This window comes from Grampus griseus (genome assembly GCF_964374135.1).
Source record: "Grampus griseus genome assembly, chromosome: 1".
In the NCBI taxonomy this organism is placed as follows: domain Eukaryota; kingdom Metazoa; phylum Chordata; class Mammalia; order Artiodactyla; family Delphinidae; genus Grampus; species Grampus griseus.
Window position 1 is genome coordinate 171,111,830 of NC_139017.1, and position 20,240 is coordinate 171,132,069.

The 20,240-nt window shown below is 58.2% G+C and overlaps 1 protein-coding gene across 2 annotated transcripts; it reads left to right on the forward strand.

Moving 5' to 3' along the window:
* Window positions 1–230: 230 nt before the first annotated feature.
* FAM131C (family with sequence similarity 131 member C) lies at window positions 231–19,778 on the forward strand. Of its 2 annotated transcripts, XM_082661260.1 has the most exons (7): window positions 231–366; window positions 13,634–13,749; window positions 14,631–14,666; window positions 14,932–15,025; window positions 17,535–17,717; window positions 17,984–18,094; window positions 18,916–19,778. In XM_082661260.1, the coding sequence occupies exons 1-7, from the start codon at window positions 345–347 to the stop codon at window positions 19,182–19,184; spliced, it is 831 nt and encodes a 276-aa protein (XP_082517386.1). In that variant the 5' UTR covers window positions 231–344; the 3' UTR covers window positions 19,185–19,778. The 2 variants fall into 2 exon arrangements, with proteins under 2 accessions (XP_082517386.1, XP_082517387.1); XM_082661261.1 differs by lacking the exon at window positions 231–366 and having other exon boundaries at window positions 13,632–13,749; window positions 14,316–14,666.
* Window positions 19,779–20,240: the final 462 nt, after the last annotated feature.

Here is a 20,240-nt window from a genome sequence, read left to right on the forward strand (position 1 = left end):
GGGGCGGAGCGGCCTCGCGGGCTCCGCGCTCGGGGCTCGGGGCTCCGGGCGAGCGCTCCGCGGGGCCGCCCCGCCCGCCGTGCTGCCCGCGTCTGGCAGGGGCGGGCGCGGCTCGCGAGGCGGCGGCGCGAGGCGAGCCGGGCGCTGCGGCGGCGGCGGCGGCGGCGTTGGCGTGGACGACCCGGCGGGAGCGGCGGCTGAGGCGAGCGGAGCCCCGGCCCCTTCTCCGCTCGTCCGCGCTTCCGCTGCGCCAGCGCCGCGCGTGAGCCCCGAGCCCGAGGAGACATGAGCGCCCGGCGGCCCGGCGCACCCAAGGCGCAGCGGCCCGGCCCCGCGGCCCCGTGATGGGCTCCTGCGTGTCGCGAGGTGAGGGGGCCGCGGACCGTAAGGGAAGGAGATCGGGCGTCCGGGGCCCCGCGCCGGGGACGCGCGCACGTCCCCTCGGCCGCTCCAAAGAACCTCGGTGGGGGTAGTGGGGACGACCCGCCCTTCCCGGCCGGCCGCACCCCACCCCCGCCGAGCCCCAGGGGACACGGTGCCCCGAGGGGGACAGGGCGTTGTGTGTGTGGGGGGGGGTAGCAGCGCGGAGAGAGAGCGTGGGGAGGTCACCGCATCCCCAGCCCCGCTTAGACCCACACCGCACCAGGCGGCAGAAGCAGGGTCGCTTCCTTTCCAGCAGTCAGCCACACACCCCCTGCCGTGTGCCTCGGAAGGGACGGAGGCTTCTGCTTGCTCCTGGCTTCTCTGGGGTCACTGCGGGGCACCAGGAGAGCAAGCTGACCCTCCTTCCCACACCCCGCAAGACACAGGCCTTAGTAGTTCAGTGTCCCCACTCTGTCCCCTTACCCCATGCCCCTGTCTTCAGAGACCCTGAACCCCATTGGCAGCAAGGGGTTAATGGAGATGAACAGGTTATAAAGGAGGTTCCCCTTCCCCCACCCTCATCCCTAACTCCTCAGCCCCACCCCCATCCTCGGTCAGGGGACAGGAAGGGACAGAGACAGCTGATGTTCCCAGTAACCCCTGGGCCTTTGGGCACTATCCCACTCTCCTTCTGTGCCTGAGCTCCATGGCTCTCCCCAAGGTGGTCCCCAGGGAGCCTGAGAGAGCTGCCCTGGGTGGGGGGAGGTTTGGGGGTGGCAGGGACTTCTACACAGAGCAGGGGGGGTGGGCAGATGGGTCTTTGGAACCCTCCCCACCATCAGTTTCCCGACAGGCTGCTGAGCAGCATTGTAGAAGAGGCTGGCTGGGTCATTCTCCCACCCTGGTAACTTCACCCCACAGTGGGACCAGTTGGGGGGGGTGAGGTGAGGGGGTGACTGAGGCCTTGGCTCCAGCTCTGCAGGCTGAAGCCCAATCCACTGACTCCAACCATGGCCTTGGGGGGCTGCCACCCCACCCATCACCCCCAGTAGCTTACTCAGGTGTGGAGGGATGCCCAGGCCTTGGGGAGGGGCTGGGCAGGTTCTGGAGGGGACCTTGTCCCCTCCCCCCATCCTCTGGCCTCTGTGGGGCTCTGCCCACAAGTCCATGTGGGACATTCAGGTAAGTGGCTTAGGGTGTCTCAGGAGGGTGTCGGGGCTGGGATCCTGGGTGGGGCTTAGGCTGCGTAAGGTTCATTCACTTATTTATTCATTAAGCTGCTGTTAGCATGACACCTACTGTGTGCCAGGCACTGTTTACATGCTGGGCACCCAGAGGCGGTGAGCCCAGCACAGCATGTGCTCTGACGCCTACAGCCTGGCCAGAGGGGAAGGTGGTATTAAGAGTGAAGAGTATTTCGTGTTCTTCAGAACCCACAGGCTCTCAGTGTGTCTGCAGAAACCTCGCAGGCTCTGGGCAGGCTCCAGGTGTTGGGGATCTGGTGTTTCCTTGTTGACTGTGTCCCTCCCCCATCACTTGGCCATCCTGTGCCAGGTGCTGGAGGCCCAGCCCCAGGTGGACTTGCCTGTGACCCGCAGACCAAGGTCAGCCTGCCAGGTGGTGCCAGGATTGGGGCTGGGACCCAGGTCCTCTGGCTGCTACCCCATACCTGGTGCTGGAACCCTCTGCCCTGCCTGTCTGAGGTCACACTGGCCTGAGATGGGTCTTCTCCACCCTTCCTTCAGTGGCTTGGGCTCCCCGTTGTGTATTCTGACCTTGTCCCCGTCCTGAGGGGTCGGCCTACTTCCAGTCTCAACATGCACGCAGGCGAGTTGGATGCCCATAAAGAAGGTGTGAGACCACTTCAGCAGAGGACAGCCGTCGTCCCAGTACTCCGGGTTCTGGGTGACCAAACCACTAAGTGGAGGCCACCCACCCCTCTAGTCATCACTAATGCTCCCAGAGTGCTTACGCCTTACCGAGTACTGGTGGGAACATTCAAGGCGCAACTAGCTAACTTGGGGTCTTATACTATCACAGTCCCCATTTTTACAAGCAGGGAAACTGAGCAGAGCCCGAGGCTGCGTAGCTAAGAAAGAGCAGGGCTTCCCTGGTGGTCCAGTGGTTAAGAATCCGCCTTCCAATGCAGGGGACACAGGTTCAATCCCTGGTCAGGGAAGTAAGATCCCACATGCTGCGGGGCAACTAAGCCCTCGCGCCACAACTAGAGAGAAGCCCGCGTGCCACAGTGAAAGATCCCGCATGCCGCAACTAAGACCCGATGCAGCCAAAAATAAATAAATAAATATTTTGAAAGAACGAAGGGAGAGAGAAAGGGAGAAGGAAAGAAAGAAAGAGCAGAAGCAGGACTTGAAACCAGTCACGCTGACTCTGGAGCCTGGGCCCTTGTCCTCTGCACCACACAGCCAGCCCTCGGACCCAGGGCCGGGCTGTCCTACTCCTCTCCAGCTGCCAGCTGGAGCCCCCACGAGCCTCTGAGTCTCCACACCTGCACCAGTTGCTAACAACAGCCCTGTTACTTGAAGCACTTCCCTGTGTCAAGGGCTCAACCTGCAGCCAGGCCAGGAATTGCTGACCTCCTGCTGACGCCCATACCAAGTCCAGAGCCCACGTGCAACGGGGGCCACCCCAGCCAAACCCCAGGTGCAAGCCACACCTGGGAGAGCCACCCCATCCCAGCACTGGGCAGCAGTTAGCTTCTGCGAGCCAGGCCTGGGAGGCTAAGAGTGCAGACTCTGGGACTTCCCTGGTGGCACAGTGGTTAAGAATCCGCCTGCCAATGCAGGGGACACGGGTAGAGCCCTGGTCCGGGAAGATCCCACATGTGACGGAGCAACTAAGCCCATGCACCACAAGTACTGAATCCTGCACGCCTAGAGCCCATGCACCACAACGAAGAGTAGCCCCCACTCGCCGCAACTAGAGAAAGCCCGCATGCAGCAACGAAGACCCAACGCAGCCAAAAGTAAATTAATTAATTTTTTTAAAAAAAGAGTGTGGACTCTGGAGCCGGCTAGCCTGGGTTCGCATCCCTGCTCCGCCATCCACTAGCTTTGTGACCTCAGCAAGTTACTTAACCTTGTATATGTATCTCAGTGTTCTCGTCTGTTAAATGGGAATAACACTGGTATTGACATCTTCGAGTTACTGGGAGGGGATTAAATGACTTAATGCACGTAAAGCACTCAGACCAGTACCTGGCATGTAGTAAATACTGTGTTAGCTGTCACTTTAATTCTTATTATTACCCTTCCGTGTAGACAGCTAATCCAGGCCCTCTCTTGGCTGGGAAAGGGCAAGCTACGGAGGCTTCAGGGCACCGTCCTGCCTCAAGGGAAAAGAAACAAGCATTTGAGGTGCTGAGAACATGGGGGAAAGTGATTGGGACCAGATTAAGGCAACAAAGGCTGTTTCTGGAGGCTATTTTGTGTTCATTATCTATTTTTAAGCCACCATTTGTTGGCTGCTTATCCTGGGCCGCCTGAGGCATCACTCACCTGGCCTCGTTAGTCCTCATTCAGCCCTGGAGGGGGGATGTAGGGCTCAGAGATGGGAAGGGTCTTACCTGAGGTCACACAGCCAGAACACAGAGAGGCAGGATTTGAATCCAGGACTGTCTGGGATCCAGGATCCCAGAGCCTGAGCACGGAACACCTGCCCTTTGCTTTCTCATGTCCCCACATGGAGGGAGGTACTGAGCGTGTGGCCAACGCTCGAGAAATTCAGCCCTCTGGAATAACTCCAGTGTTAGCATTCGGTTTGGGCTTTGCTACCACCGATGGTGACAATCTGTACAGAGCAATCTGTCTACCCCGCTCTGTCCAGCTCCGGGTCTCTCAGTGCCCATCCCATGCCCCTGGCTCCGGAGCCTCTCTGCCTGTCCCTTTCCGCCCCAGCCCACTCCTCCAGGCCAACCCATCAGCCTCTTGCCCCACCCCCACCCCCACCCCCCGCACCTCCCGCCTGGGTCTAGTGCACCGGGCACTGGCGGGTGGTGAGAGCAGAAACTGGAGACCGAGGAGTTCCTTCTGGAAGGCCAGGCATCTGATTATGTCTGGGAGGAGGCACAAGCTCTAAAGGAGCCGACCAGAACCACCCCCAGTACTCAGGCCCACTGACTGTGACCCCTCCATTCCCAGCCCCCAAGGCCCGTCTCACCTTGGCCCTAGCAGAGCCGTGAGCAGAGTCCCCCTGGGCACGGTGGAGAGACTGAGGAAGGGGTAGATGGGGCCTTGCCCCCCCTTTTTTAAAAAATTTTTATTGGAGTATAGTTGCTTTACACTGTTGTGTTAGTTTTTGCTGTACAGCAAAGTGAATCAGGTATACGTATACATATATCCCCTCTTTTTTGGATTTCCTTCCCATTTAGGTCACCACAGAGCATTGAGTAGAGTTCCCTGTCTATACAGTAGGTTCTCATTAGTTATCTATTTTATACATAGTATCAATAGTGTATATATGTCAATCCCAATCTCCCAATTCATCCCCCGCCCCCATCGGCCTTGCCATTTGGAAGCTCACAGTCTGAGGAGGGAGACACAGCCTTGCCCTTGGAATTGTCTAGTGGGGGAGGCCGGACACACAGGTGGAAAAACAGCCTGAGGACCCTCTCAGGAGATCAGCGCTGGTCAGTGGTTGGAGCACAAGCTTTGGCGTTTCAGACTGGCCTAGGTTTGAACCTCATTTCTGCCACTTACTAGTAGGTGACCTTGCAGAGGTGATTTAACCTCTCTGAGCCTCAGTTTCCCCATATGTAAAATGGGCATAACAGTACCTACTTTGCTGGGTTATTATTAAGATTGAATCAGAGATAATGGATCGAAAGGCCTAGGATAGTACCTGACACATAGTAGGTGTTCAATAAACAGTGCAAGCAAATCACTGTATGCCAGACTTTGCCCATTAGGGCTGCTGGTAAGGTAATAGCCTAATACATCTGAAGACAATCTAGGCAGGCTGCCTGGAGGAGGTGACGCTAGATCAGGGTGTTCAAAGAAGTTGGGCCACAGGATGGCAGAGGGAGTAAAAAGGAGCTAGGATGTGTGGAAAGTCCTGAAGAGAACATGGAAAGGGACCCCTTTGGGCAGCTCTGAGTTGTATCGACTCACTTATGGAGCTACTGCCGTGGACATGGACCTGGTGACCTGTAAATCAGTGTCCTGGGGGGCGGGGGGCACTTTGTCTCCTAAAGGCCAGGCCACTGCCAAGTTCAGAGGGACGGACTGCGGCCATGGCAGTGACTCACAAGGACTCACCCTTGGTGGCCTCCGTCTGCAGAGTCCCCCAGGGCAAGCTCCAGCCCTGGGGAAGGACCAGAGGAGTGGTGCCTGAGATCTGTCCCAGGGTCCAGAAAGAGGATGTGAGGTCTTGGAGGAGAGGGGGGACAGAGCCGCTGTCGTTTATGGAGTGCTTCATCCTCACGGCCACCCGCCAGTATTCTCATTTCACAGATGAGAACCCTGAGGCTCCCAGGGGCCGCGTCACAGGCGCACAGCCCTGGAGCTGACAGTGGAAAGCCAGGATTTAAACCCAGGGCAGGGACTGTGCAAGGAAGGCCTTGCCCGCTGTGCTGTCTTCGGTGCAAGGCAGGAATCTGGCATGTTACAGCTGCGCGGCACACACCTAGGGTGCAGATGGCTGGAGGACCGCATCGTGTCCTTGGCCGCAGGGGTCCCAAGAAGCTTAGTGGGGAGGCCCGTGACTGTCCAGGGAGGGTCATCACAAGGGGCTTCGACTGCTGCTCAGTTTACTGTGTGCTTTCAAGAGGAGGTCTGCCCTCTCTGGGCTGCTGAGAAGGAGCAAGGTTAAGCCTGGAACCACTATGTCCTCCCGGGGTGTGGAGCCCTGGGAGACACTTTGGGGGAGGTGGCAGCCACGATGACAAGTGGGCTGGGACATAGGCACCAAGGAACAGCTCAAGGGGCTGGACGACTGGCAAGGAAGTGAGAAGAATCTGGGTGGTAGTGTTGCAGACGCACCCAAGGAACGGGCAGAGAAAACCAGTGTGGGAGCATTTGCAGCCAGGGGGGTTTAGGTGAAACATCAGGAGGATCTGCTCGGGTGGCTGGACTCTAGCAGGTTGAGGAGCTGGCATGGGAAGGCAGGAAGCATCCTTGGTTCGCAGGGAAGCTCCGGTTGAAGGCAGAGGGATGGAGGGGACATCTAGATGACACCCCTCTCTTTGAAGGATCAGGGTGGCCCCGTCCAGGCTGCCGTGGCAACCAGAGGCCCGTCACTTCTGTGGCCAGGGCAGGTGGGGGAGGGGGGCAGTCAGAAGGAGCCTCAGACCTTGAGTTCGGGGAAGTAGGGTGTGGACTGGGAAAGGGGGGGGTATCTCCACAGCTCCCTTGGGAGAGGAAGGTGCCCACAGGAGCAGAGGCTAGGGGTCTCCTCAGGCTATCCTCCAGCCCCCACCCCACATGAAAGCTGTGTTTTTCCAGTTGCCGGTGGTGACGTGGCTGCCAGTCCCAGCTGGGCGAAAAGCAGCCTGTGATTTCACCCTGGGCTGGTTCATTACCTGACGTCTCCATAGCAACCAGTCTGTGACATCACGGGGCCAAAGTCCTCAGGGGAGAAGGCAGCTTTGGCAGAGGCGCCTGCACCCCCGCTGAGGTGGGGGGCAGGAAAGCTGGGGAGGGGGCTGGGAGCCAGGAGCCCACGTCCGCCACCACGTCGACAGATCACTTTGTTCAAGTCACGTCCCTCCAGGCCTTGGACATCACCTGCCAGCTCCCCTTGCTCCCTGGCCTGTGGTTGCAGAGTTCTAAAACAGCTTCGGGCGATGGGCAGGGGCCTGGAGATATTCCCTCACCCTTCAGAGTTCCTGGGGTAGTCTGTAGCCAGCATCACCCTGTCTCCACCTTGGAGGCCCCAGCTTGTGCACGCTGGCACCTTAAGAGTGCGACTTTCAAACTTTTTTGACTGGACCCATAAGAATAAATTATTTCGCATCGTAATCCAGTACACACACAGGTGCACACATGTGTGTCTGTGCAATTTAAACAGAGGCTTCGTGAAATAAGACTTAGCCTGTCTCTGCAGTGGGTTCTGATGTTTTCTATTCTACTCAATTCTACTTCATTCTTTTAAAATATGACCTAGTAAATTGCTTGCTTGACCCACTAAAGGATGCGCCCCTGGTGTTTTTGTTTTTTTTTTTTAGTTTTTTTTTTTTTGCGCCCCTGGTTTGAACACCACCTTTGAGGGACCTGGAACGTTGCCTTTGCACACATGGAAACTCTGATGCCCGGAGCGGGACAGGACTCTGTCAGGGTCACACAGCCAGGACTGGGCATAAAGAGCAAGATGTATTGGACACTATGGGGTGCACGGCTTAGCCCCCATGATCCCACGCTGCCCTCGCTGTTCTTAGCACCCGGGTCACTGAGCTGTGGATTCAGCGGGTGGGGGCTTAACCTGGCTCCACTGTCCTTTTCTCCAGTCCCCTCTCCAGACAGTCTCACTTGAACCTCCCTGACCTGCCCACCCGTAACAGCCTTCGGGCAGATTCCAGAACTCTCTAGCCTCTTCTGGACAATAAGTCCAGTCCACCCAGTTTGGATGACAACTTGCATCTCGCATCCCGTCTGACCCTCTCCTTCTCCCCGTCGGCCATGGCTGGCTGCTCTTTACTCTGCAGGCCTCCCTCTCCTCTCTGGGTCCCTTTCTTCTCTGACATGGTGGGGTCTGGCATGAGGAACTTGAGAAAAAATGGCCTAGACATTTGTATTTATCTGGAGCTCTAGTGGTCTCCCTTGGCTACCACTGGCTCAGCGATGAAGCCTCTGTGTTGTAGGCAAGCAAATATTCATTCTTACAACAAATGTTTAATGAGCACCTACTATGTGCCAGGCCCTAGGCAGGTGCTGGGACTAACGTAGCAAATAACACCAGGTCCCAGTCCTCACAGAGCTCATGTTCCAGTGAGAAACCATGAACAAGGAAACAGACACACACATTGTGGAGTGATGGGTGTAAAACAGGGTGAAGGGATAGAAAGAGTCGGGTGTCATATTAAATAAGATGGTTGGGGGAGGCCTCGCTGAGGTTGTAACATTTGAGCAGAGACATGAACGGAGGGAGGGAGTGAACCTGTAGGTGGCAGGAGAGTCCCAGATGGAGAAAAGGAACAAACGGGCAGTGCAAAGGCCCTGAGGCAGGAGTGTGTTGGAGTGAGAGAGGAGGAGAGGAGGGACATGAGGTGGGAGGGGGGCCAGGGTCTCTCGGGTTAGCACGTGTGAATTCTCTGGGGAGCCATGGTGGCGGCGGGAGGGGCTCCCCACTATAGAGCCCATGTTGTGGGAGATCTGACCTGATTTGACCTCTTGCATTCCCTGCCGAATTCCCTTTTCCCCCTAAAGTGATCCACCCTGCAGCCTCTTGGGGCTGGGGTCCTCTTGCCTGCAAGCAGCCCTCTTAGGGGACTGCTCACGAATGGAGCAAAAACGGAGCCTTGGGCGGAGCAAGGCTTAAACCTGGCCCCTTCCTCAGTATCTCCTTGACCCTTGACAACACAATGTTCCCCTTTGCAAGCTTCCCAGATTTCTGCAGGGGAGTCTCTGGGAGCCCCCGTGGGGAGAAATAGGTAGTCAGAGTCAGAAGGGGGTTGACGGCTGGGGTAGCAGAGCCGGTTTCAGCCACTTTGAAGAGAGCGTCTGCTACCCCCATCCCGCCTCCACCCCCTGACAGCGACTTTCTTCAAAAGCGGGGCCCTCAAAGCGTCTTGGTTCTCAGTTTGGATCCTGGTAGACAATTCCTGAGGAACAGGAGCAGTCCCCCTCAGCTGCCCATTTTACAGATGTGGAAGTAGAGGCTTGGAGAGGCAAAGTCACTTGTTCAAGGTCCCACGGTCATAAAGGGCAGACCCAGGATTTGAACCGGGCAGTCTGGCACCAGAGCCTCACCCAGCTGTCTTAGGAGCAGTTCCTCAGGAGCAGACCCTGAAACGGGGATGGGGGTACAGCTGGAGTGTGAGTGGGTACAGCTGGAATGTGAAGGAAATCTTAGAGAGGAAACCAGTACAGGAGTGGAGAGAGTGAGGCAGAGGAGATGCAGCCAGGAATGGGTGTCTGTCGTCCTGCGGGGGGTGGTTTCCGCCTAATCCCACAGGGAACTCTGGGATGAAAGTGAAGCTCAGTGTTTTCCCACCCAAAACAGAGGACCTGGGGTCCTGCCCCTCCAGTCATGGGCTAAGGGCCGCTCCGGTGGGAGCAGCATCACTTCTCAGTTTCAGCCCAGTTGCCCGCGGGCAGCCCGCCTAGAAAGAGCCTCAGGTGCTGCCTGTTGGAAGCAAAGTACGTGGGGAGGGGGCTGTGGGTGCACAAAATCGGGAGAGACAGATCCACCGGGATCTGGGGGATTGGGTGCAGCAGCCACACCGTCCCCTGCCACCCAGTTCTTCCCTCCCTTGTACCCCGAGTCTCCAGTTCAGCCCACTCTCCTCCATCCACCAGTGGCGCCCCCAGCCCCGTCTCTGGGGTTGCCTGACGTCTCTCATCTCCAGCCTCAGACCCTCCCTGGCCTCAGCTTCTTCCAGGAAGCCCCGTCGGCTTCCATGCCGTCAGCTCCTCCGCCTCTGCCCGCGCTGGCCCAAGCCAGAAAGGGGTGGTGGGAGCCAGTGCCCAGGGCTGGATAGGCTGCAGGCTGGGACCAGTGTCCCGCAGAGGGCCCCCCTCCCTGTGGCAGCCCAGACGCTTCTGCTCCTGGCCGACTCCTTCCAGACCCCATGGCTTCGTGCAAGCCCCGCCCACCCGCGCCGTCCCCACCGTCTTCCCGCACCACCATCCCCAGCTCTCCTGGACCGCCTACCTCCTGGCCAACTCCCTGCCATCAGCTCTCCTGCGCAGCCCCCAACCCCCACCCTGAGCTCATCAAAACTCTTTTTGTGCTTTGGAAGAGAGTGAACCTCGGCGTCAGACCCACAGGACTCAGGTCCTGACTGCCGGCGACTGACTGTGTGCCTGGGGCTAGTGGCTTCTCCATCTGTGCCTCAGTTTCCTCACCTGTCAGGTTGAGCCACAGATTCCTTCCTCTCTAGGTCAAGGTGGGGGCTCTGCCATCACACTGAGAAAGGAGAATGTAGAGAGCAGAGCGGTCCTCTGGTACTGCTGTTCCCCTGGCTCAGCCTTGTGTTTGAATGAGGGGCTCTGCGGGGGAGGTGTTCCTGCATCAAACTGGGAGCTCCCCGAGGGCAGGGATGGAGTTAATCCTACCTTGTACCCAGCTGCTTGCACAGTGTAGACGTCCAGTAGATGGGTGCTCAGTGGGTGAAGGAATGGATGGATGGATGGATGGATGAATGAATGCATGAATGAATGAATGAACGATCATCCCCCAGATCTGGACATAACAGGGCTTTTCCTGATGCTCAGGCCTCAGCTCTGAGAAGCCCTCTCTAGCCTCTCCCACTTACGCTGTCATTTTTTCCTTCATAGCTATTATTGTTTCCTAATGGGTCTGACTCATTTGTGAGTTTTCGGTTAATAGTCTCTCTCCCTCACTAGAACGTCAGCTCCATGAGGGCAGAAACCACCTCTGTCTTCTTCACCATTGTGTCCCCAGGCGCATAGTAGGTGCTCAGCTAATACTTTTCAGTGAATGGAAGAGTAACTAAATGCATGAATCAAATGAATGATCATGGTGTTCTCTGTCATCCTGGGGGGGTGGGGGGGGTGGAGGAGTCCTCTTCAATTTGGCCCAACGATTCAGTCCAGCAATTCCAGTTGCTCAGGTCAAGGTGTTCATTCCCTCAGCAAGGACTGTGAACTTACAGTGTGGTGGGCCCTGGGGATGCATCAGGGGCAGGCCGATGCCTGCCCCGCCCCCACCACACACATAAATAATTTTACCAGACATCCTGTGCTAAATGCTGTAATAAAGGTGGACATCATCCCCACAGATGTTTACAGAGCACCTACTAAGTGCAGGCGGGGCTCTAAGACGCAGAGCGCTGAGCAGGGTTGCCATGGTCTCCGTGCTCAAGGTGCTCACTTTCGTTGTGGGGAGAGCGGTCGGACTCTTAAATAAACAAAAATATCAGAGGGTGATGACTGGTGGCCGGCATGGGGACAGGGAGGGCCACATTGAACAGCGTGGCCAGGGAAGGGCTCTCTTGAGCTGAGTCCTGGATGATGAGGTTCAGGAAGATCTGGGGAGAGAGTGTTCCAGGCACAGGGGAGGGGACAGCAAGGCCAAAGAACAAGCTTGGCCATTGGAGGAGCAGCAAGGAGGCCAGAGTGGCCGAAACAGTGAGCGAGGGGGCGGGCAGAGGACTGAGGTCAGGAGTGGGCGAGCTGACGTGTACGGCCCTGAAGGCCGAGGTGAGGGGCTGGCTCTTCTCCTAAAGTGCGATGCAAGGAAGCCAGGGCAGATGAAGACAGTCTGACCTGGAATGCAATGTCCCTGTGCTGCTGGGTAGAGAGTGGATGGCAGGGCCAGGAGGGGAAGCAGGTGACTGTTGGTGAGAGAAGGTGATGGGTCCCACCAGGGGAACAGTGGCGGGTATGGAGAAGGATAAATCTGGAATGGAGCTCTGAGAGAGAGCCAGTGGGACTTGCTGGGTGATTGGATGGGGTTGGGGAGAGGTGGGGAAAGCAGGACACCCAGAAAGCTCCTGGATTTTTTGTTGGTACAGCTGGGCGGACCATTGCATCATTTTCTAGAATTGGGGAAGTAAAGGAAGGTGGACTCAGGTTTGCAAGTTCCATTTTGCCCGGGGTTTGCTTGAGATGCCTGTTGGGCACCCATGTAGGGAGCTGGAAACTCATTCAAGAGCTCAAGCAAAGAGTCGGGGCTGGAGGTGTAAATGTGGGTGTCAGCCACATATGGGTGAGATCTCTTGGGAGAGAGAGAAGGGAAGCAAGGGGCGCGGGATGGAGCGGTGGGGCGGGCTCAGGGGATGAGCAGTGAGGGAGGATGAAGAAGAGTGCCATGGACGTGGGAGGGAAGCCGGGAGAAGGGTGTGGCTGGAGAGGGAAGGAGGGATGGGCGACACCCTTGTGCCTCCTGGGTGGCCACCGAAGATGGGGCCGCTGAAGTTGCCGCCCCCCCGCCCCCCACCCCCCACCCCGCGCGTGCAGGATTCTGGCCACTTGCCAAGGGCTGTCTCATGAAAGGCTGGTTGGGACAGGCGGAGGAGAAAATGGGAAAAGATGGGAAGTAGAGGTCGGACACAAGTCTGGCCACGAAGGGGACAGAGGAGTGAGCACGGAGTAGAGGGAAGCAGGGGCTGGAAGTAGGTCTTTAAAGGGGGGAAGAGAGGGGGCTGGGGGCTGGCCCAGAGGTGACGGGGGACTCCATGAGGCAGAAGAGAGGAGAGGGGATGCTGGCAAGAGTCCCTGGGCCGCGAGGCATTGCAGCCCGTGCCACGCTGATGGACTGGCTTGGTCGGGAGGGAACACAGGCAACACGAGAAAGCACAGAAGCCTGCCCTGGAGGGAGGGCAGAGACGGAGCCCAGACCCCCGGGGGGCGGGGGCGGGGAGGGACTGGTCTTGGACCGAGCGGGGACAGTTATTCCTTTGTCACAAGAAGGAAAGCAGACGATGTGGCATGCGGGCAGGGCAATGATTTGAGGTGGAGAGAGTGGGGTGATGCCTTCTGATGGCTCCTGGGCTGCATTGAGGGCTGGAGAGAAGCCAGCAGCAAGGTCCGGGGAGCAGCAGGGGTGTCAGTGTTGGGAGTTCAAGAAGGAAAGAGGATGAGGTAGTCAACCTCGCAGGACGCAAACTAGCAGGAATCAGAAACCTAGAAGGATCCTTGGGTAGCGGGCTGTGTGAGGCTGGCAGGCGCCGGTTTAACATGACGCCCGTGACTTTCCCCAGCGACGTGCAGCTCGAAGGGTCCAGGCACGAAGCAGGCAGAGGGTTAGACTAAACAGGGTTAAGAGAGTTAAGGGCGTCTGCAAAGGAGAGCTTGTAGGATGCGCCAGTAAGTCTTAGCTGGGCCAGGAGGGAAGTGAGGACATGAGGAGTTAGTGGAAGGTAGAATAAGTGGATTGGAGGTCTCCGTGAGGTCAAAAAATTGCTGGAGTGTGGGTACTAGAATTAGTGCAAATGGAGTAACAAGCAGGGGGCAAGTAACCCCCACTGAGGGGATCTGGCTGGACTCCTCACCTGCTGTGAGCTTGAGTCTGTTTTCTATGAAATGATGTAATAATATAGTAACGCCCATCTCTCAGGACTGGCTTGAACAAGCTTCGTGAGCAAGAGAGCTCTGGGCTTTTCTAAGTTCCTTGTCTTTCTTTTTTCCAGATTTGCTCACAAGTTCCCACAAGGACTGCCCCATGCCCCAGGGCACGGCCCCCCTGAGCCCAGACTCGCCCTCCAGCCGCCCACCCATCATGGCTCCAGACCATGTCATTGGCAAGGTAACTGGTCACGCTTCGTCCCCACCTTCACCCCCACGTATGCCCTGGTTCCTGGGCTGTGCCCTACGGCTCCCCACAGGGAGCAGAAACCATCTCAGCCTCCTCTGTCCCTGCCGAACTTGGCCGCTACCCCTCAGGGTTGGTATTCAGCTGGATGAAGGTCTGAATTGGGCTGGGCATCAGGGACTGGACCAGACCTATTTAGAAAAGAGAGTCCCACGCTGAAGGGCTTCCCACCCAAGTTAACTCAGCCTTGCAGATTAGATGTTCTGTTACCAGCCCACGGACTCCTTAGCAGCCTGCACTCCAGCTGGAGAGTACAGGAATGGAATTCTCAGTCCAGGTAGATCAGGACGATCTTGCTAGGGCCGCAAATCCCGTGCATAATTTCCATCTTTGCCCCAGAGGTTGTGGCTTGAACCTACCAGTTGATATAATTACCCTTTTTTTTTTTTTTTTTGAGCACATACCACATGCTAAGCGTCGTGCTAGGCACTTTGCCTACGTTATGTCATTTACGCTTCAGCACAACCTGTGAGATAAATGGCATTGTTACCATTTTACAGAGGACGAAGCTGATGTTCTGAGATGTTAAGTCACTAGTCCAAGGATACCCAGGTGGAAGTGGCAGAGTCAAAGGCCAGCCCAGGTCTGATCTATCCCCTAACCCACTGCGTCTCCTGGCAGAGCCATCATTGCACCCCCTGCTCCTCTCTCTGCATGCCAGGGGACACCAGGGCATGACCCATGAATAGGCAGACCCCGACCTCAGGGGCGACCAGAAGGCTGACCCACACCACCAGCCAGGGCTCCAGGATTCGCGCCATCTGCTGGCGCAGTGGGCCAGACCCTGCCTGTTCCTCTTTCTCCTCTTGTTTTAGGACAAACAGATGGATTTCTGTTGGGATCCTTGGCAGGTCAGTGCACTTGCCCATCCCCCAGTCTAGCCAGCCCCAGCTGACACCATTGCCCCTCCCTCTGCTGGGCCCAGCCTGGGCACACAGGGCTGCCAGCCCTGGGGGAGGGGGGCCTGATGGAAACAGGGCTGGGGATGGTCCTGTGGAGGAGTGGCAAGATGGCCAGAGGATGTGGGGAGGGTGCGTAATGGGGATGGGAGGGGTGGGGGGAAATCATCTTGCAGGACTGCCCCACCCTGCTCACCCCCGACCCCTGTTTCTCCAGAGGTGCTTCCAGACCACCAACGGCTACCTGTCCGACTCCAGATCCTGCTCCAGCAACTACAACGTGGCAGCCCTGGCCACCTCGTCCCTCGTGGGTAAGCTCCAGCTGCCCTCTCCTGTCCTGGAAGTTCGCATAGCAACCCCCAGGCACTGGCGGTGGGAAGGTCAAAGCTGAATTGCAGCTGGAAGGACTGCGGCCCTGCTGGCTTCAGCATTTTCTAAATGCCAGGTTCCGTGCTGAGCTCTGCAGGACTTAGGGCTCCTGCCCACCCCACCCCACCCCTGACCCCACCATGGGTTAAATTGTTGGGTTCTCCACAAGTTCTGAGGGGATGGCCCCAATTTTCCAGGTGTCTGCCAGCTGTGGTCTCCCTGCTTCTCTGCAGCACATGAAACCTGCCCTCGTGCCAACTTGGGTCAGATTCCCTAGAAGCAGAGCCCAAGAGGGGAATTGTGCTAGTGATTTCCTGAGAGGTTATTCTCGGAGGAAGCCTGTAGGGAGCAAGGGCAGCAGGACAGGGCAGGGGAGGGAGCTCAGCAGAGGTGTAGCTGCGGAAGTCTTGTCTTTCTCAGCCTGATCCCATGGGGAGCACAGGAGCATGACTTGCACCACAGAATTCATGGCACTTTGGGGCGAGGTGGCTGGGTTTTGTTTTTATAAATGTATTTGTTTGTTTGTTTGTTTGTTTTGGCTGTGTTGGGTCTTCACTGCTGTGCACGGGCTTTCTCTAGTTGCGTGAGTGGGGGCCACTCTTCTTTGTGGAGCGTGGGCTCTAGGCGCGCGGGCTTCAGTAGTTGTGGCACGCGGGCTCAGTAGTTGTGGCTCGCGGGCTTAGTTGCTCTGCGGCATGTGGGATCTTTCTGGACCAGGGCTCGAACCCATGTCCCCCGCATTGGCAGGCGGATTCTTAACCACTGCGCCACCAGGGAAGTCCCAAGGTGGCTGGTTTCATGTTACTCCTCCATCGGTCCATCACTGGCTGCCACCTTCCGAGCACCTCTGGGTGAGGCAGCTCCCATCAGCTAAGGGCAAGGCTCCCAAGAAGGGCACAGGTGTGAGCCGGCAGCAGCACCTGCAGCGGCAGGGGGTGGGCACGCCGGACCAGCACGGCATCTGCCCCGCGTTGACCACAGCGCCGGCTCTTCTCAGCCGGCCAGCCTCTGCTCGCAGCTTTGCTCCTTGATCCTCAGGCTCCCATTCTTTACATCCCTCACAGCTCCCCAGGGGGCCCTTGCTGCCCCCGCACATTTGCCCCTGTCGTTCCCTCCACCTGAAACCCCTTCCCTCCACCTCACCTGCGCCTCGGGGGGCCACTGAACCACCGCCTCCAGAAACCTTCTCTGGTTGCCAGCACTCCCCAACCTGTGGGGGGGGTCTCCCCCTTCTTTCCACCTCCATCTTTCCCATTTCCCCAGAGCTTTATGTCTCAGTTTCCTTCATGGATGCCTTTCTTTCTTAAATATTGCTGCTTCTCACGTCGTGGCTTCTGGGACCAGTGACTCCCAGATCTGAGTTCTCAGCCTGGGTTAAAGGAGATGCCGAATCATTCTTGACAACCTTCTATCTATCATCTTCCACATCCGACCGGTCTACTCACAAGAACCCCTCCAGGCCCTCCTCCCCATCTGCCCAGCCCTGTCCTGTCTCTTGCTGGATCCCTTCAATGGCCCCTAATGTCCCCCTGTCTCCACCCTTGGCCCCTAATCCTCTTCTAAATGGCCCCTAATGTTCTTCCTAAACGACAGGTCTGGCTTGTCACTCTCTTGCTCATTACCCTGCTATGGCTCCCCATTGCTCTAAGAAGAACAGTGGCACCCTCAGTCTGGCTCACTGAGCCCCCAGTCTGGCCCCTGTTGGGCTTCCCAGCCTCTCCTGCCTCCCTGCTCCTCGTGTTGCCCCATGTCTTGTCCCCAGTGGTCCTGGAACCATGCCAGACTCTTCTATGCCTTCATCCTCTTCTCATCTCTGGAATAGCCTCCAGTCTTGCCTCTGTTTATCCAACTCAAGCTGCCTTCCAAGCTGGACTCCAGTCTACCTCTTCCAGGAAGCCTTCCCTGCCTGCTACAGGTCTCACCCTCAGCTGAGCGGGCAGTGTCCTAGGCACAGGGGCTGCTCTCTCTTGGAACTTGTTAACTAATGGATACAGGGAGGGCTGGGTGGGTCTTGAATGGATCCTTGAGTGAATCTCCTTGAGCAGAAGGGTATAAACTTGGTCACAGAGGGAATGAAGGGTGTGACAGGTCTGGAGAAGAAGCGCCAGGTGGGCAGGAGCATTGACTGGAAGCAGGACACGGCGGGGGGCGTGGGGCCTGCAGATGTGTGGGGAGCATCTCCGTGAGAGGGCCTCAGGCTGTGGGAGGGCGCGGGGCAGGCGGGCAGCGGGCACGAGGCATTGTCCTGGCGGGAGGAACTGGACAGGTACAGGCTCTGTGGGTGTGGGTTTTGCGGACGCAGGGCACTGGGAGAGGACGGGGCGCTGAATGGATGTGCGGTACAGGCCATTGGATTGCCCTGAGGTACTGGAGGGCCTGGGGTATTGGGGGTGGGGCCCTGAGCTGGGCCTTGGGTCAGAGCCATCACTCAGCTGCCCTCAATTGCCCCAGGAGTGGTGCAGAGCATCAAGGACCACATCACAAAGCCCACGGCCATGGCACGTGGCCGCGTGGCCCACCTCATCGAGTGGAAGGGCTGGAGTGCCCAGCGCTCAGGCTGGGAGTTGTCCACAGCCGAGGACGAGCATTACTGCTGCCTCCCAGATGAGCTGCGCGAGGCCCGCTTTGCTGCAGGTCAGAGGGCGGAGGGGGAGCTTGGGGACGGGGACTGGCTGGGGCTGTAGTCCTTAGGGGACCCAGGGTCACCACCTGGGCATCGTCTGGGCAGGCAAGAATAATGCCATGGGGTGGCCGGGGCATTGGTGGGCACATGCTGATCAGCGTGCCCGGGCATGGATGGGCAGCCCCAAAGGCAGTGTCTGGTGCCAGCCTGACCTGGCACCGGAGGCCCCCCACACCCTCTGCCCGTGCCCCTGCTGAGCCGGGTCCATCCCCTACAGGGGTTGCCGAGCAGTTTGCCATCACGGAGGCCACACTGAGTGCCTGGTCCTCGCTGGACGACGAGGAGCTGCCCCCAGAGAACAGCCCCCAGGACGTCATCCAGCTACAGGGTACAGCCCGGCGGGCGCCAGGGTGGGCTGGGTGTGGCAGAGCTGGGGCCGCGTGCCCGCTCTGCCCTGTGACCTCAGACAAGCCCCTCTGTCCCTCAGCCTTAGTTTTTCTTCATCTGAAAAATGGGGCTGGTGATCCTTGCCCTGCCCATTGCCCAAGGAGTGCCGCGAGCATAAAGGAGAGAAAGATAGATGATAGACAGATAGATAACATGAATTAAGTGCTCACTGTGCTAAGTGCTTTACATGTGTTATTTCACTTTATTCTTATGACAGCTCTAGGAAGTAGGTGCTGTTACCTCCATTTTACAAATGAGGGAAACGGAGGCATCAAGACACTCACCTCAGATTACACAGCTACAGGCATCAGAGCCAGGATCTGAGCCTTAACACCTTTCTAGGACCCCAGGTTACTACCGAGGGCTTCAGGGAGCCTGGGTCCTAGGTGGCGCCTGCACCCACTATCTCATCTGCTCCTCCCGGCGACAGTGAGGGCAGGGAAGGGAGTGGAGGCCTGGGAAGAGCGCTGGCTGTCCCACTTCTCAGAGCGCAGAGGGATTTGAGGGCTCTGGCTCCAGAGCCTGCTCTTAACTATTCTGCTCACTGCCACTGCCACCACCACCCTGTCACCCCCCCCCAGGGAGAAACTGAGGCTCAGAGAGGTTCAGTGACGTGACCAAGGTCACACAGCTTGGCAGTGACAAAGCCAGATTTGGAGGCAGGTCTTCTGCCCCTCTCCCTGCCTCACACTCCCAGAGAGGGTGTGGAGCCGGGTCTTCTGAACTCCTTTCCTCACCCCCACACCCCTGCTGCTTTTCCAGACCTGGAGAGCATCTACCTTCAGGACAGTCTTCTGAGTGTCCCCTCGCAGGATGACAGTCTTCTGGCCTTCTCCTCCCCCGATGGATGGCCCTCATCTGACGAGCCCCCCACCATAGCCTCTGGCCCGCAGCCCCCCAGCCCCGAACAGCAGCGCTGGCAGCGGCTCCTGGGGGCCCCGGGGCCCGAGGGTGGGGCCCGCCTGCAGGGCTCCCTCCCGTCGGTGGACAGTGGCTCCCTCTCGGAGGAGGACGAGGTGTTCTATAACTGAGGCGGGGGCCGGAGCCTGCTCACGCCGTGACCTTGCCTGGTGGGAAGCCCAGGTGTATCAGGACACCAGGGTCTGGCTGGGCATCTCTTGACCCCTCAGGGCAGGCACGGGGTGGGTGCGGCAGGGATGGGGGCCAGCATTCCTTGGGGACCATTCCGTGCCTCTGTGGACCTGCCCCCCGCAGTGGGAGCCGTAATCCCCTTCTCCCTCTTTACTTGGCTCAGGCGGGCACCTTCCCCTGCAGTTTCTGCCATCAGCGAGCTCAAGGACTCTCAGCAGACAGCAGGCAGGCCGCCCAGAGGGGCCAACAGCCAGGTTCCCAGGCAGACAACCGCGGAGGGGCCTGGGAGACCCGCCTCGACCCCAGGGCTCGGTTCCTCGCCCCTCCCCTCTGTGCTCCTGCCCCCCACCAGAGGCGGGGTGGCCTCTTGGGGTACCTAACATCTGCTCCTTAGTGCTCTTCACGAGGATTCTGTCTCTGGAGTGTCTGTCTGTCCGTCACTCTCTGGATCTGCTCCCTGGTGCCCTGCTCCCCCATCCTTGCTCTCTCCTCCCATCTCCCTGAAGGTTCTCTGAAGACATTAAAGTGGTGGATTCACCCTGGAGGAACTTGGCCTGGTCTCTGCTGGGGACGGCATGTCCTCAGGCCCTGGCGGGGGGAGCTCTAGAAGGACTTTGGAGAGGGCCCCTACCCCCAAAATACACAGACAGCTGGTCAACCTGCTGCCAGCAGCCAGGAGGGTCCCCGTGGAGGATGCTTAAGGCTCTGTGGACTCTCCAAGGAACCACACGTGGGGACCCCGCTGTGTCAACCCTGGCTCAGCCAAGGAGGAGGCTGAGGCTGCTGGAGTGAGGGAAACTGGGCCACAGGGTCGTGCTCACACATGACGACAGGCATCATAAGACCTGGTGGGAACCTGCTTTCATAACTCCCTGCCGGGAAGGGGGACATGAGGAGGCGTGGGAAACCAGGCCCCAGGCCTGCAAGGCCCACATGACCACCAGGGGGCCCCCAAGAGCTCACTCAGGGCCGGCGAATGTGGCCTTGCTGAGGCG